The 16,402-nt window shown below is 33.5% G+C and overlaps 1 protein-coding gene across 1 annotated transcript; it reads right to left on the bottom strand.

Moving 5' to 3' along the window:
- Window positions 1-180: 180 nt before the first annotated feature.
- Window positions 181-15,918, bottom strand: LOC123717063 (meiosis regulator and mRNA stability factor 1). Its single transcript, XM_045672836.1, has 17 exons — window positions 15,525-15,918; window positions 15,233-15,390; window positions 14,723-14,866; window positions 13,734-13,894; window positions 13,042-13,159; window positions 12,621-12,808; window positions 9,107-9,275; window positions 8,348-8,480; window positions 7,658-7,848; window positions 6,628-7,208; window positions 6,274-6,443; window positions 5,423-5,543; window positions 4,403-4,508; window positions 3,185-4,217; window positions 2,623-2,804; window positions 2,081-2,183; window positions 181-1,946 (listed from the first exon to the last, which is right to left on the bottom strand). Exons 1-17 carry the CDS (start codon window positions 15,673-15,675, stop codon window positions 1,909-1,911), a joined length of 3,747 nt encoding a protein of 1,248 aa, XP_045528792.1. The 5' UTR covers window positions 15,676-15,918; the 3' UTR covers window positions 181-1,908.
- Between the last annotated feature and the right edge of the window lie 484 nt (window positions 15,919-16,402).

The following is a 16,402-nucleotide window of genomic DNA, read 5'->3' on the forward strand; positions in this document are numbered from 1 at the left end:
AACAGGTTTCTTATGCTTTTTGGTTCTAAAAATTGATTTCCTTGCTGCAAATAAGAAAAAGGGTTTGTTTTTTACAAAATAAAACAAACTTTATTTAAAAATATAAGATTTTATCATGCATTATGATACACACATACACCAATGAATTTATAACAAGAAACAATAATCACAGAATATCGAAGATGTAATAAAATACAAACATCTTCTCTTGCTGTACTTGAAAAATCTTATCTAAATATTGAAATTTAAGTTTACTTGGTCATAAAATAAAAGATGGCTTAAACATTTTGTTCCAGTTTAAATTTTTCTAACAAACTGGTGTTTCACTCATTTATAAGTACATTAATCCAAATAAGTCATGACGATAAAATCCTCAAAATTCGATTAAAAAATCTCTTCATTCATTCTCTATAAAAGAATCAGATTTAAAACCCACTTACCTTGAAGAAGTTTGAGCTTATACCCATTAAAGCTGTCCAAATCTTTTGAAACATTTTATTTTCTGGTTTCTATACTTTGCTTTAATGGTTATTCACTCTAAAATGCAAACTGGCAGTATACAACTTATAAAGCAAGGGCCCGCTTACAAAATAATCAAAATCCACATTTCCACCCGAAATATAATTGATGTAAATAAATGTGTAAATTACTAGTAGCAATCGAATATAGTATGTACATTTTATACATAGAGACATAAAGATGCGGTATTATAATATCACAGAATAAATTGTAGCTTCAATTCACAATTGTTACTCCATACACATTTATTTACAAAAAAACTCAAAACATAACAAAACTGATCCTTAAATTAATTACTTATGCTAATTAGGCTAAGATGAGTCAAGAACTTATCATTATACTAATTTTTTGGATGCTAACAGACAGCCATTTTGAACACATATTAGACTGTCTGCTTTCAATCACTTAAAATAACTTATTAAAAATGCTTATAAAATTAACTCAGGTGTAATGTGGAATTTTGCTTTAGATTTGTCGTAAAAATTGCACAGGTCTAAAGAGACAATCAAAACCTCAAAATGTATAATTGACTTAATTTTGTGGCGAGTGTCCAGTTCCATCCGTAGAGGCTATTAACAAAAATTATTTTCTAAGGTACAACAGAATAATTTAAATATGTACAAAATTATATGGAGTTTTGTGCAACAATTACCGGACGCTAAGTCTCAAACACGCGTACAACTCATTAACAGGAAATATAAACATTTTGAAGATAAAAATATAAGTTCCATCTAAAATTATAAATTCGAATGGTATTCTATATATTGGAACTTTAACAACAGTCATCGAATAAGTCATTTAAAGCCAATATTAAATAAAGCATTTATAGAAATAATCGAGATCATATTCTCAATGATTTTCTCTTATAAATAAATCATGATTATTGTACTTTTATGTGAACATTCGTTTAATGTTACCAGTGCTTATCTAAAACATTGAGCGTATGAAAGGATATGTATAGTGAGTTTAATATACAAAATATACTTAGGGTCTATCTATTAAGTCAGTGTCAAAAGGTAAAATATTGATTGCCTTATTTTAGAGTAGTACTTAAGACAAGTCTTTGGAACTTTTAACTTGATAAAAAATTTCTTACCCCATTCAAAAAAAACAACTTCCTGAATTTTGTTGCTTTTACATTTCTCAAACATTATAAATAACTATTAAATTAACAGAGTTAAGTCCACATATGTACAGCACTGTAACACTTAGCGAATGCATTTCTTATAATTAATAAACACACAAAAATACACAATCTAAAATATTATTGTTTAACATCACATCGGAGACGTATAAGATTTGGAAATTCGTTGGAACACATGTACACTCCATATAAAGTGTGGGAATGGAATGTGTTCTTACCCTTAATTATACATTGGGAATGATTTATCACACTGAATCAAACTGGGCTGCAAGGCGGGTGCGACCTGAAAACCAATTTAATTCAAAATATATTATATTAGATCTGTATGATGGTTGCGGCCAATGGCTTAGGCAAAAAATGCACATAGTACATTGGTTTGCAATAGTAATTAAAAAAAAACATTAAAGTGATACTCACGTTTGTCCTGTCCGATCAAGCCGTCTGGTAACGGTACAGAGCTGGCGGGAGGAGACCAGATGCTTCCGGCAAATCTCTTTGGAGACTCGAACACGCGAGAACCCTGAAATATACATTAAGGTAGGTAAAAGGTAAGTAAAAGTACTAATCTTTACTTTCTTTATCAATGTATAAGCAGGCAATATATTTTTCTTTATAATTAAAAATAACTAGTAAACTAGCTAAAAAACATTTGTCACGTATAAAAACGGTATGTCGAATAGACTAAATTTCATTTTAGAGAAAATTATATTAAATATTAAGGAAAAAAGCTACTTACACATACACATAGTATGTGTAAAGTATATGGAAAAAATCAATAGCTACTGAAAGTATTAAAAAAAGAACAATACAACAACAGCTGACTAGCTGTACTGTTGTTGTATTGTTTTTTTTGCCGACTGGCAAGATTTTATTCTAGAAAAACAGTGTTCCCTTCAATAGGTGTTAATTGCAACAAAAAGACAAATTATATTTTTGAATTTAATTAAATTTTTTATTACCTTTTGTCCAGGCGGAGTATCATATTTAGAGTAGTCTTCAGAGACCTTGCAATGTTTCACGAGCTCCCGCATCTGAGGAGGGAAAACTCCCTCACCGAGGTGCCACGTTGGACCCTCCACAGAGGACACAGGTTTGAATACGGCTTCGTTTTCCTTTAGGAAAGCTACTACTGCTTCAAGACCTAAAATTAAATTTTTGTTTAAAATTACGAAAAATATTAAGTGTGAATATTTGAACAGGATAATAACAATTATTGATATTTTTATTTTAGTTATATGTTTATTATCTCTAAAATGTAGCAAGAGCTGTTAAAATATTTAAACGTTATTGCTTTAAAAAATTTTTTTGAATGTGTTATTATCATAGATTTCTGGCTTATTTAAGTTAAGACATAATTGGTAGATATGACATTGACAATATAGTTTGACGTAAATAATTGTAACAAAAGTAAAGTCTTTTAAATAGATCTTTACCGTGTATCAAGCTTGAAACCAAAGCCCAGTTTCACCAAGATCGCAGACAAATTGAACCAATTATTTTTTCTATTGAAAGCTGTCTCACCTAACTCAGCCTTCGGGAATGTGGGTCCAAATCGCTTAGTATACTCCAAGAAGACCTCCATAGCCGGAACTGGGTGTTTGTGATCTGCGAGGATCATCACAACTCTCCATATTGTGCGCCACAAGGGAGCCAGGCGCACGTAGCGGTCTGACACTTCTATTACCCCCAAAACTTGGAGCTGAGTCACTTGTGGAGGTGACCCCTTCAACTGAGTATAGGCCGTAACAAAATACTCCTCGGACGACCCACGCGCCACACTACGGTCAGCAGATAAAACGGAACACGCCGTTAGCGCTGCGTTCACCCAAATAGCGTTATCGCCCGTGGAATAAATGTAACCCCATTCGATCCTGCTCGATGCATCTAAAACCATATCTTCAATGCTCTTAACTTCTAAAATGGCCGGCTGAGGGGGAGCCCCGTACTGAGCTGTATAACGCATCGGGAAATTCACCAACTCCATCGGTGTCATACACTTCAAACGCTGCGAGAACATAGGACGGGCAATGTGCGTGCCCAATTTCAGCGTACGTTCCCCAGTTGGCCCGTTGTACACGGTCACCACTTGGGATATTATTTCGAAGAGATCCATCAATTTGGCACAACTGAAGTGCGCTACACGCAACTGTTTGCCATAGTACGTGTGGTACATCGGAACGAAGCGAGAGAACTCCATCTGGAAGTTCGGCGTGTGGCAGAGAATTTCCACAGTTTGGGCCGCGAATTCGAGGATTCTAGAAGCGTCTTGCGGTTCCCTTACGTGAGGGTGCACAGGGAGGGATATCGAGCCATCGGGGCCGACCACGATACAACCGGGTAAGGTTTTCTGCAAAAGTTCATCGAAGGTGCAAACGCCGTAGTCGACTGGAGAGAAGGGCCTAGATATGACGGCTTGGTAGTACTGGGAGAAGTTGTGGACGTGTATCGCTTGACCCAAATGGGAGTTCAGAATTTTTAAGACATCAGATGTCCAACGACGACTTTGGGCGGAGGCGGAAATAGTTATGATACGATATGATCCCGAACCAAGGACCTGTAAGAAGAAAGAAAAAATAATTTATTCATATTTAAGTATTTTTTTATAAGATAAAGCACATTCCAAACGCAAAAATAAATTCAATGGAAAAATGAATCAGCACTCTGGACAACTTGAGACAGCACCGAACAAAAAGCAACTATAATATATGAAAGAAATAAGCTCATATGAAAGTTACATACCACAATACTCTTATTCAAAGCTGCGAGGAGATCAGGTAGCTTGGTGAATCCATAGTCAGCTACTCGACATTGACGACCAAAATGGTGGTGGAAAGCTGGAATCAACCTGCAGGCAAATAAACACTTAATAAACTTATGTAGTTTGACTTTGACAGCAACAGACAAGAAGATAACATGGAAAAAGTTTTATAACTATGGCTTGGCCTAGCATTATAATTCAGAATTCTGCTTAAATTTAAAGGAGTAATTTGGTGTACTCTGTGTAAGGTTAGGATACTAACCATAGATTCATTATTTGAAATTAATTCGAAGACTCAAGTATTGTATAGATTGGAACGTCCCCAAATATTATTTATCATAACGAAAATTTAATAACATGACAGAACAGGTGTGGTAGAAATATTTTCAGTTCGTCCGTCAAACTAAAAACCTATAATATTAATACAATTATCTGCACTAAAACCGGTAGCAAAGCGCTGATATAGACCAAAATCCCTGTTCAAATACAGGTTGTGACTAAAGTGTAATTTTGAAATAAAATATAGTTTTTTTTTTATATAACCGAGAGGTAAACGAGCCTACGGGACGCCAAGGACAGTCATCGCAGCCCATGGACACCCATTTTTAGTGGATGCGTTGCCAGCCTTTGAGGAAGGAGTACACCCTTTGAATAGTTGTAGGTCGTATCACTCAGGGAGTCGATACCACAATTCACTAGTTCGCAAAAGTAGGTACCTGTCATCCAGCCTTCAAGTTGATATTAGTTATGAAAATTTGCCAGCCATCGGGCAAACCGTATGAGGGTAGTTTCAAAAGAATCGAATTATTTGATTTATTTAATGATATTACTATACAGGATGTTCTATTAATCAACGTCAAGCCGAAAACGGCTGATAGGCACATCGCTTTTCCAGAAAATTTATAAAAAACGTTAAAAAGTAAATGTTTTGTATGCATTTATTTAATAATTTTGTTTATTATTATTAATATAATTTAGTCAGTATGACTAAAGCATCTTACTTGCTGAATTGTATAGAGCACTTGGGTTGGGCCCGTAGCAGGTCCAAGAGTTCCTTTTCAATTAAAGCCAACATTGGCTCCAACGCTGGCGCAGTACGTCCACGGACTCGAGATATCTCACCTGCGAATATAAACATTTGCACCACAATCCGAACTATTTATATATTTTTGTTTACCATTGGCACAACAACCTTTTAAGTATGGTTGAAGCCTAGAGGAAGAGATGACGATTTCAGTATTTAGTATTGTCTTTTATTAACATAACTTTTACACATTTAAAGAAAACAACTTTTTAACGGATTGAAGTTATGTATTATTATAATTATTTTACATAATTTTGATTATTTTCCCCGACGTTTCGCGTACTTTACAGCGTGCGTGGTCACGGTGACTGAAGACAAAAGGTGTTGAATGTCAAAAAGTATCACAGCTGTAGAGAAAGTTATATGTATTATCTGTATTTATTTCCCCGGAGTTGATATCGACTAAAACATGAAGTATTTTTGCAGAATAGAGGACACCGTGAGTGCAAAAACCCTTCATCTTAAATACTTCTTTAATAGCTTCAATCCGTTAAAAAAGTGTTTTCTTTAGATTTCAGTATTAGTTTTTTCTAATTGGCAAGTAGGTGATCGGCCTTCCGTGCTACGTTTGTATGTGTTTGTGTGTGTGCTTCTTCAGGGCACGCACGCACGAGTCGCTCGTTGAGCCACTATTCCAATCTTGTTTATATTTCTTTGGCTATCAAAAATTTAAATATGTGAATTAACTTCGTAAACGTTGTGATTTTTTTGTGTTTGTGTTTTGTTTTACAGGCTTATTAATTTATAGGAAGGTTATTTTTAACTTACAACTATCAAATGGTGGAGGCAGAACCGGCGGTTCGGCCCAGGCGAGGTGTCGTGACGGACTGTCCTTCACAGCAACACAGGGAATGCTGCGCAGGAGTAGCTCTAGGGGTACACCGTACCGTGGGTCACACACTAGCGGTGGGAACATTGACTCGTAACACTCCACAAAACTGAGAAAAAAAAAACGATTATATAAAATTGTCGCTTAGAGTACTCATATATACTGGGTTTAATATAACAATGATGGCCATAAAAAAAATCAATGTTATCAGAATTAGAGGTCCATAAACATTTCAACAACAAATCCATGACAACACGCAAAAAATCTAAAATACATTGATGAGAAAATCTTACCTCAACAGAGGCAAAATGCCATTATGCCCCTCCATCAACATCCTTATATTATTCGTCAGCACCGATATCTTCATAAACACCGGTTGCAATATCCTACTCCCGTCGTCGTGTCCCGTGAACGTCGCGTGTACGTTGCACCTCCACGGCGCTTCATCCATTTCGGCACTGGACGCCGGCGAGAAATCCACCAACTGCACCATACGCCCGAAACCCTCCTGAATCACCACCGTGTCACGAATCTTAGCAATGTCCGATGTCGTTATGGCACACGAATGCCTGCTTGCGTACGCGTCACGTAGGCGCACGAGGGGCAGCGTATGTCCTCTGTGCTCTAGTAGGATAGCCCGTAGGCGCGCTCTTAAGACGTCTAGACTGGGCGCCGGGGAGGGCCTGCCGAGGGACAAGTCGAGCCTGCGACCCGCCCAGATGTTATCGAGCCGGCGTTTGTGGATACGGGCTATTGCGAGCCGTGCGTCCCCCTCGGATCGGAGGAGGACGGTCGCGACTGGCCCTTCCCCGCTGGACCAAACGGTTACGCGTAATACGGGCACGTGTTGGTTTAGTAGCTTTAGAACCATATCCTGGAAATTAAGTTATGATGGAGAACTGATGTCAAGAAGCTAAAAATAAGATTGAAATTGGAGATTGGCGCGTCAATAAAGTGACCCAGAAACAGACCAGAAACTTACAATACATTACATCAAATCCTGAGAATGTATTCTATTTTAACAAAAGCTGTTGCTGTTTGTCTCGATGTAGCTTGGCCAGATTTTTCAGGGTAAGAGAAAGTTCGTAGCTTTTGGTTTACATTGCTAGGAGAAAACCCAAAAACTACAACTCTGTGCAACTCAATGTGATCAATATAAACTTACTTTATAAGTGCCACTGAAATTCACCCAGTTTATAGAATGATTTATATACGAGTGCCCTATAAAGAAGATGACATAAATTTCCCTATAAACGAATCTCAGATAAAATCAAACAAACCATCAATAAGCAAGTTAGTCATAAATTAAAAAAAATATCTTACCTGCAATACATTCGGATCATGGGGTGGAAGATTAGCCACAGTTAACTCCGTAACAGACTCCTCAGTCTCGCTCTGATCGCTGAAGCTGGCGGACGAGTTCCACGGAGACATCGAACGACCGATCCCAAGTCGGCTGTCTTCAGCGCTACAATTGCTCGAAGAGCACGCTGATTGATCCAGGCTCGCTGATCCTGCGATATTCAGCTGCTTTACCCAACATATCCCAACCGGTTGCAGTTTAAGCATCTCACAAAAAACCATAATCTAGGTCTTTAGGTCTATGCCTCTGATTTCTGTATCTGTGTCACGGTCATTTGTCAGTAGGCAAGTAGGTGATCAGCCTCCTGTACCTGACACACGTAGTCGACTCTTGAGTCTAAGAGAAGGCGGTTTTCTCACGATGTTATCCTTGACCGTTCGACCGAATTTTAAATGCGCACATAAACAGAAAGTTCATTGGTGAAATGCTCTTATATTTATCAGAGATACCAATTTTAAATTGCACAACAACTTAAATCAAGCTTACTAAGCTGACGCCTCCAAGATATTAGATTAGGAAGTCAATAATCAATCAAATCAAATTTAATTTACATCAGATCAGATCAGTGTCAATTTAACATTTTACTAACAATAGCCAAAGATGAAGACAGCTAGTTAACACAAATACATTGGTTAAAACATTTCACTTACCATGTCTGCCTCTAATCTTCCTGGGTTTGGGAGGAGGGCAATACTCCAATGGCACGGCAGGCACCGGTAGTTGCTTCAAAGCTAACGCCCATTCATTCGCCACCTGTTCCCTCTCCATGGCTACTTGTGGTACCTAAAAGTTTATCTATGTAATTAGTTCTAATGAAATGTACGTGTTAAAAAAATTATGTCAACACTTTTAAAGAATTTTCATATAAGTCTTCATAAATTGATCACCAAAAGCTATAAATTATTTTTAGTTATCAGTTAATGATTCAATTTCAAACAAAACAATTGGTTATAAGTAATTTGTACACTACAAATAGGGTCCTAATAATTAATTAAATTTAACGGTGTTACAACCCTGTATAAATCTTGGTATATCTGTATGTAGAAAAACACTTTTTGAACGGATTAAAGCTATGTATTATTATCAAAACTTATAGTTCTTTACATAATTCTAAATTTTAAATTTTTCTCTGCAGCTGTGATACTTTTGACATTTAACACCTTTCGTCTTCAGTCACCGTGACCACGCACGCTGAAAAGTACGCGAAACGTCGGAAAAAATTTAAAATTTAGAATTATGTAAATAACTATAAGTTTTAATAATAATACATAGCTTTAATCCGTTCAAAAAGTGTTTTTCTTAATGTTTAAAAGCTATTTTAACAAAAGACAATAATATCTGTATGTAATTTTTCTTTATAGTCAAGTAGGTGTAAGTACATACAAAATTTGTTTGAAATGGATATTTACCTGAGGGAGCACAAAGTGAGTTGGAGGCTGTGGTAACATGGTTGGCTGACTAGGAGGCGCAGTGCAATAGCCCTCGTCACTGGAGTACGCGGGTTGCAACGCACTGCGTACGTAACGCGTACTTATTTTTCGTCCGAAGACGTCTTCGCCCTCCATACGTTTCAATGCACTGTAAGAAAATTTAATTTTTTTTTGATAATGTTTGTCACAATATTGTTTTTGGTTAAAACATTTAAATAAAACTTTAACGGATATAAATGCAAATTTATAACAATATTCACAACTTTATTAAAATCTCTTAGTGGCTATTGACTACCGAAAACGCCTAATAAAGTTGACACTTTAAAAAATTCGCGTTTAGATCCTACACAGATGATTTATTTAAATTATTGACACGATAAGATTACACACACAATTCGCAATATAGCATAACAAGCTGATTTCAATAAAAATACAGCAATAGATTTAAAATTTGGCGCCGCTACAACCTTCAAGGTCTGGGCCTCAGATATCTGTATATGTTTCGTTATCGTTTGTCTTTCAAGCAAGTGTTAAAAGCGCACATAGATAATTGCAGAAAAGTGGTGCACAGCCGGGATTAGAGTAGCATAGAAGACACTAGGCCAACACAGCTCATAAAAAATATCACACAGATTATTAGAACCAATATAGGTATTAAGAAACCCTTATTAACCACCTTATTCAACAAAATCTTAATTAAGTTACTGAAGCCATGATATCTGTTTTATTTATAATAAATTTAAAACAGATAATTGACTACTTTAAATAAAATACCATAAAACTGATTTAATTTTTATAACAGAGGGTACGATTATAATAAACTATATTAATATATAGTCGCAAAGCTGTACTGTTACTTTGCTTATTAAGGTGCTTAGTTTCTTTGGGGCAATTGTTAATATATTAGCGCAACTTTTGAAGTCCGTTCTTGCCATTGATGAAACTTTGAATTTTGGTCAATCTTACATAAACAGCTACTTGTTAGAATAACAAATTATTTCCCAGACTGAAAATTAATGTTCACAATGACTTTGTTTTGTGACTAGACATATATTTAACCACTACAATCAAATAACCTACCCATTTTATTATAGATTGTCCGCCTTATTACCTTTACTTTGAACCCTTTTCATTATACCCTAAATTAGTATTTTTTTTATACAACAGGGGGCTAACGGGCTTAGGTACACTTAACATAAGTGATAAAGCCCTTGGACACACAATGTAAGAGGGCGAGTGCGTTGTTGGCCTTTTAAGAATGGGTATAATACTTTAGTTAGTAGTTGGTGTGGCTGAGGAAAACTGCCTTAAATAACACTCCGTTGTCGAACGGGAAAATTGAGTTTAAAAGGACATAAAAAATTGAACACAGTAAACGCTTTAAACGTAGTATGCTATAATAAATCCGATATCTTTCATATCAAGTATTAGTTTACTAATTCTGACTGACAGCAAATAATTTCATAGAAGATAGTTTAATTATCAAAATCGTTGATTTGATCGTTTGTATTAAGAACTTACATAACTGAATGATAACCTCGTTCTACAGTTTATAAATTAAATTCAAAATACACACTCTTAATTTTTCATATTTCCACTAGTAAAGTAACACAAAAAACATTTTACTTTTCAACTCATCGAAATAAATAAATTACATAGATTATCATATGCAATTCAGGTTTCAACGTGTATTTTTTTAATTTACAAATTCTTAACGGATGAAATTTGAATCATACTAGTGTAAATGGGTTTAATTAAATTCAAATAAATACCGCAAAACGACCTAGTTTCTTAAAGTATAAGTAAAACAGCGTAGCAAATTCATTTTACGGAACAAGTATGCCACCTTGCTAATACCTATTTCCTACTTCCTCACTATTACTAACAACCTTGTTTAACAAAAGAAAAAAGTTTTACTTTCAGGGTTTTTAACGCGTATTTTTAATATAAGCTAATAGCCGTATTCGATCAAAATAATTCTGTGTAATTTACTTAAAATGTCAAACAACAGTGTGATAAAAGTACAAAATATAATGGCCGATATATTTACGGCTTAAGCATAGAGCATTATAAACTTTTTATAGCCTCCAGGGATATATACGAATGTTTACTAAACTTTTGACTCTGAAAACGGCTGTAAAAATGTCATCATACTTCATGTGAAAAAATTACGCTAAATATTAAAACGTGTTTTTCAAAACAATAGTTTTTAATGTAACAAAATAATAAAATTATTAAATATCTCAAATCATCTGCCATTTTTCGAAAGGAAATATCGTGCTACGTAGGCTTTCACTGACCGTTAAATTATGAGTCATCGCGGAACAAAGAAAAACCGTAAAACGAAGAAACCGATAAGCTTGCTGCTGATCAAGAATTTATTCACTGAACTGAACGTATTCAAATGAAAAATATGATATTTATCGAAACCCTTTTTTTATATGAGCAAATTTTAGTAAAAAAGTTATCGAGAATTTAGTATTATTCACTCGCGCAATTTATACGTGCTTGTCCTATTCTAAAACAGAACTCAAAATAATAAAAGTAAAAATAAACGCGACGTGGATAGATAATAAATTTTTAAAACTCACCTGCTTAGCATCATTTTTACTATATTATAACACTACCTAACATTAAATGCTTTCAAAGCTACAAATAATATATAAATTACTATTTATTAAAAATAATTATATTATAATTAAATTAAGTTAAATAACTTGGTGTGTGCCTGTTAGTGCCTGACATTGCAATGAGAGATTAGAAATATGTATCGATTTATTTACAAATCTTACGAAATTGAAGGTAGATACAAAATATTAACGAAACGGCTATAATTGTAAAATCGGATCCACTATTGGTTATGAAACTCCTTACCATAGACAATGAAAACAAAGCTAGATGTTTTAGGGTGCTGTTTTGGAATAAAAACAGTATCGTGTTAAGATTTATATGTACGTTAATCGCTGTCTATAGTAAACCTTATGAACATAAATCTTATTGCTTAAAAATCTTCTTTTACAAGACATTTTTAAAGAAATAATTTCGAAAAACTACATGTTAAATAAAAATATTTGTTTCAATATTGAATAATGTGTTTTAGTTACATTGGTACTTCATTTTTTGATTACACTCAAGAGTAAATTTAATTGGTAATTTTTTATTACTATAATTAAAAGAGATAAGATTTTTTAATCACTTGATAATTAGTATTTTTCATATTTATTTACGTTGCATTACATACATATATTATTTATGTAAAAGTAAATAAATATTGCACGACTAATTAATAAAAAGAATTATAAATTAATAAGAATAATAAAGATTAAAAATTGTATCTGTGCTGAAAGGTACTAAAATACAAATCCTATATTATTTTATAACAAACTAGCGACCTACTGACGTTACACAAATTACCCAAAAAAACATAATAGCTTCAGTAGACAAAATTGCCGAGCGAATTAAATTCTCATTGTAATTAATGAAAGGGACTTACCGGGATGTATGATCTGGAGTAGGAAACTTCATCATTGCTGTGGACGCTGTCACTCTTAGGACTTTACCCCCACAATTATCCGCCAGTCTCCTCAATCGTCTTGACACTCTTTCAGGTGGTTGATCTACTGGCAAGTTTATAACTTCCATTTCGCATGTAGGCTCCTCATCTTCTTCTGTTTGGCTTACCTATTTGCAGATTTTATTTTATTATTTTATTTGGATTTTTTCTATATAAATAACAATATTATTAAATAAATAATGGTTGTTTGTGAAGTATCACAGGTTGTATGTATGTAAATGTATCTTGTATGTTTGGTAAATAAATAAAATGAATATATAAGACTATAACATTAGTTTCGGTTAAATAGGTTTGATATTGCTACAAAATAAAGAATTGAAAAACCATGATTTGATGATACCTTAGGATTCCTTGGGAGATGTGCGGTCAGCTCATTATAACAAAAGTGTGAGGAGGCACAAGTAATTAATGCGGCTGAGGTGTTCTGTTTATGCACCAATATCACTTCCATATTTTTCCTAATGACCAGTACATATCATTAAAAATAGCCTTTAAAGATCTGATTTTTCAACCATAAAAGATACACTGAAGTCATTGAAACAAGCGAAGTACTAAAAATCATACCATGTGCTAATTTCTTATGAAGTTACATAGATATGTTTTAGACATTACTTTTTTACTTATTGGATTGTACCTACAAAGTTGTTTGTGACACTTATTTCTGACATAAGTATTAATCAAAATTATAGTGAAATCATACTGTTTACTTCGTCAGCCAGTCAGTTTAAATAATAAATATCTATGATATATAAAATATAGTTAGTATAAAAAATAAAAAAATACACACCTGTCTCTCAAATTATTAAGATGGTTGAAAAATCTGAGTTTAGTTTATATATTATTTAGCATATTTCAAGCAATAATGGATGATACACATATAAAGGCCCAATTCTGCTATTTCAATTATAAATATTGCTCTACAAATGTATTATTAAGACAATTTGGTTTCCTCAATATAATTAATAAAAAATAACTAGGGGGGTTAATTAAAGTGTAATAACAGAATTTAGGCCCCACTTTTGTGTTACCTACCTATGTCTAAAGTCGCTTAAATCAGCTGCAAAGTTAATATCCCCAGAGATTAACAGTAAAGAGGCTGGGGCAGGGTGTAATTCTCCAAAACGTCGCATACATTGCCTCAATTTCTCATCAGCTGCATTTTTTTGAGTTCCACATACATGTATTAAGTTGACCTAGATACAGAATTATTTTAATATTTTAAATCTAATTAGATGATTTCAAATATCCCAATCAGAACTTTAAATGTTTCAATAAAAAAAGTACTTCTGAAGAAACTATAATCCTAAATCAACTGTTTATCATTATTTGGGAATTAAAATGCAAGCAGAATTTAAATTACAAACTTGATTTACATAACATAAGTGTTTTATTTTGACCTACTTAATTATCACTTTATAATTACTTGTATTTTATTATGATTAAACTAAAATAGGGATATCAGTTACATTAGCCATTATCACTAATTAAATTTACAAAGGAACAGCAAGAAAAACATTATATTAATAATAGTTATTTATCAGTATAAACAATTCTCAAATTTTATATTGTTATTAACTTCAAAAAAGCATTATATTACTTTGATGAATTTAGCTATAAATGACATATGGAAAAGAAGGTAGACACAAGCATGATTTTCTTATTTGATTATACAGAGTGACATTACAAATAGTTGTTGTTAAATGAGAAAAAACTGTATTAGAAAAAGTTTATTTCAGACTAGTGTTAGTAATTACATAAAAACAATTCTTATTTGAATGCTATATGTTCTTTACTCTTACTTGCAATGTTTACGTTTGAATGTTTGTGAGCAACTAACAATATGACTTATGATACCAACAGTTGAGTAAGTTATGGGCTAGGAGAATAAAGCTACAAAAGAATGTACTTATCGTAGAAAACAAGCTAATCAACCAAAGTTGAGTGATTTTCATGCTTTAAGGGAAATGTTATACATGGAGTTCATACTGTAAGTTATACATTCTGTAGTTCTAACAACCCACCTGAGAATCATTGAGTTCCTGTAGTCTATTTGGCAATTCTTTCCTTACATCACATACAACAACAAAGTCAGCTTCCCTTCTACCAACTAAGAATTTAGCTCTTATTGCTGCTACCACATCAATCGCTGAACAACCACGGGGTACCTGAGAATTAATTAATAAGGTCAACAAATTATCTTAAGATCTGAAATATAATGTAACATAGCTGTTGTTTCAATATTTAAAGAATATATTGTTTAATGACAAGTCTACTACAATGCATTTTGATGATTTTTGTCTCAAGAATTATTGCATTGAAATAAGTTTAATCAGAAATTAATAAGATTTCTAAGCAGTGTAAAGATAATTTTCACTTTAATTATTTACAATGGAATGAAGTAATACAAATATTTCAACAAAGAATAATATTGAAGCTTTCATTATTTATTAATATCAGACTAATGTAGTAATGTAGCAATTTCTTAATTTTATAAAATGTACCAAAATTATATTTATGTATAAACTGCTTACTTGACAATTTTCAATATCCCAAAATATTCCAAGGGGTATACAGTTGGATGTCCCTCGCTTATGATGTCTAAAACGAGACCTCATTCGTGATCTTTCCACATGTACAACTCCATCTTCTCGGGAACTACTCATATCATCTGAAGACTCATCTTCTATATCTATAGACATAATAACAATAGCTGAAGTAAGATCACTAAAGGTTAAAAAATAAACAAAATTAATGTAATCAAAATATTTATGTACAAAATTAGAAATCCTACATAGCATATGTTCATTGCATAATAAGACTTACCTGTTATCCATAATCGAGGTGGCAACGGTATTTTTAAAGGACTAGAATTATTGCCTAGGCCTTGGGCTGAATGACTACGTAGGCCTATAGAGTTTTGAGAAGATGTATCCTTATCCATATCGTCACTTATTAAACTCATTGCACACAACATTGTCTACGGTAATAATAATAATTGCTGGCTTTACTCATGGACTTGTGAAATTTTACCATGGAAAGTAGGCTACCGTTATATTCAATAGTCACTATCACACAACAAAGAATCAATTGCACAAAATGTCACACTTAAAAATAAATGCTTAAATCGAATAGATTTGCGTCGGATAAATATCAAAATTAGGTATTTACAAAATGTAAAAACAAATCAACACATCTACGCCATATTCCCATTCTTGTACTTCCCACCAAAGATAACAAACAAATCATATCTTCTGAATCTATAGAAAATAGAAGTGTAGACAATAAGGATGTAAGTACTCTGTGGTCTAAAAACATATATGTCTGTATAAATTAATGTACAAAATATCATAAAAAGTTTTTTAGTTAAAATTTAGTTTGTATATGACTGACTTTCCACTTTAAACTGATGTTTAACAATACAATGCGTTGCCATAACCAACTACTACTTAACAGGAAATATCATATACAATTGAGAGAAGAGGAACATGATCAGTCGCCCCTTAATGAGCTACGTATATTCACTGATGGATCAAAAACAGTCTGGCGCTGCATATTCTCTCTTGATCTCAACATCAACATCAATAACATTGAACATACACCTACCCTTAGGCACACAGAGCACGATTTTTGAATGCAATGCAATGTGAATGTGTTGCTTTAACCGAAGCAGCCAGAGCCGTGCAGCAGTTAGGAACGAATGA

The sequence above is a fragment of the Pieris brassicae genome, chromosome 12 (genome assembly GCF_905147105.1).
Source record: "Pieris brassicae chromosome 12, ilPieBrab1.1, whole genome shotgun sequence".
Classification (NCBI taxonomy): domain Eukaryota; kingdom Metazoa; phylum Arthropoda; class Insecta; order Lepidoptera; family Pieridae; genus Pieris; species Pieris brassicae.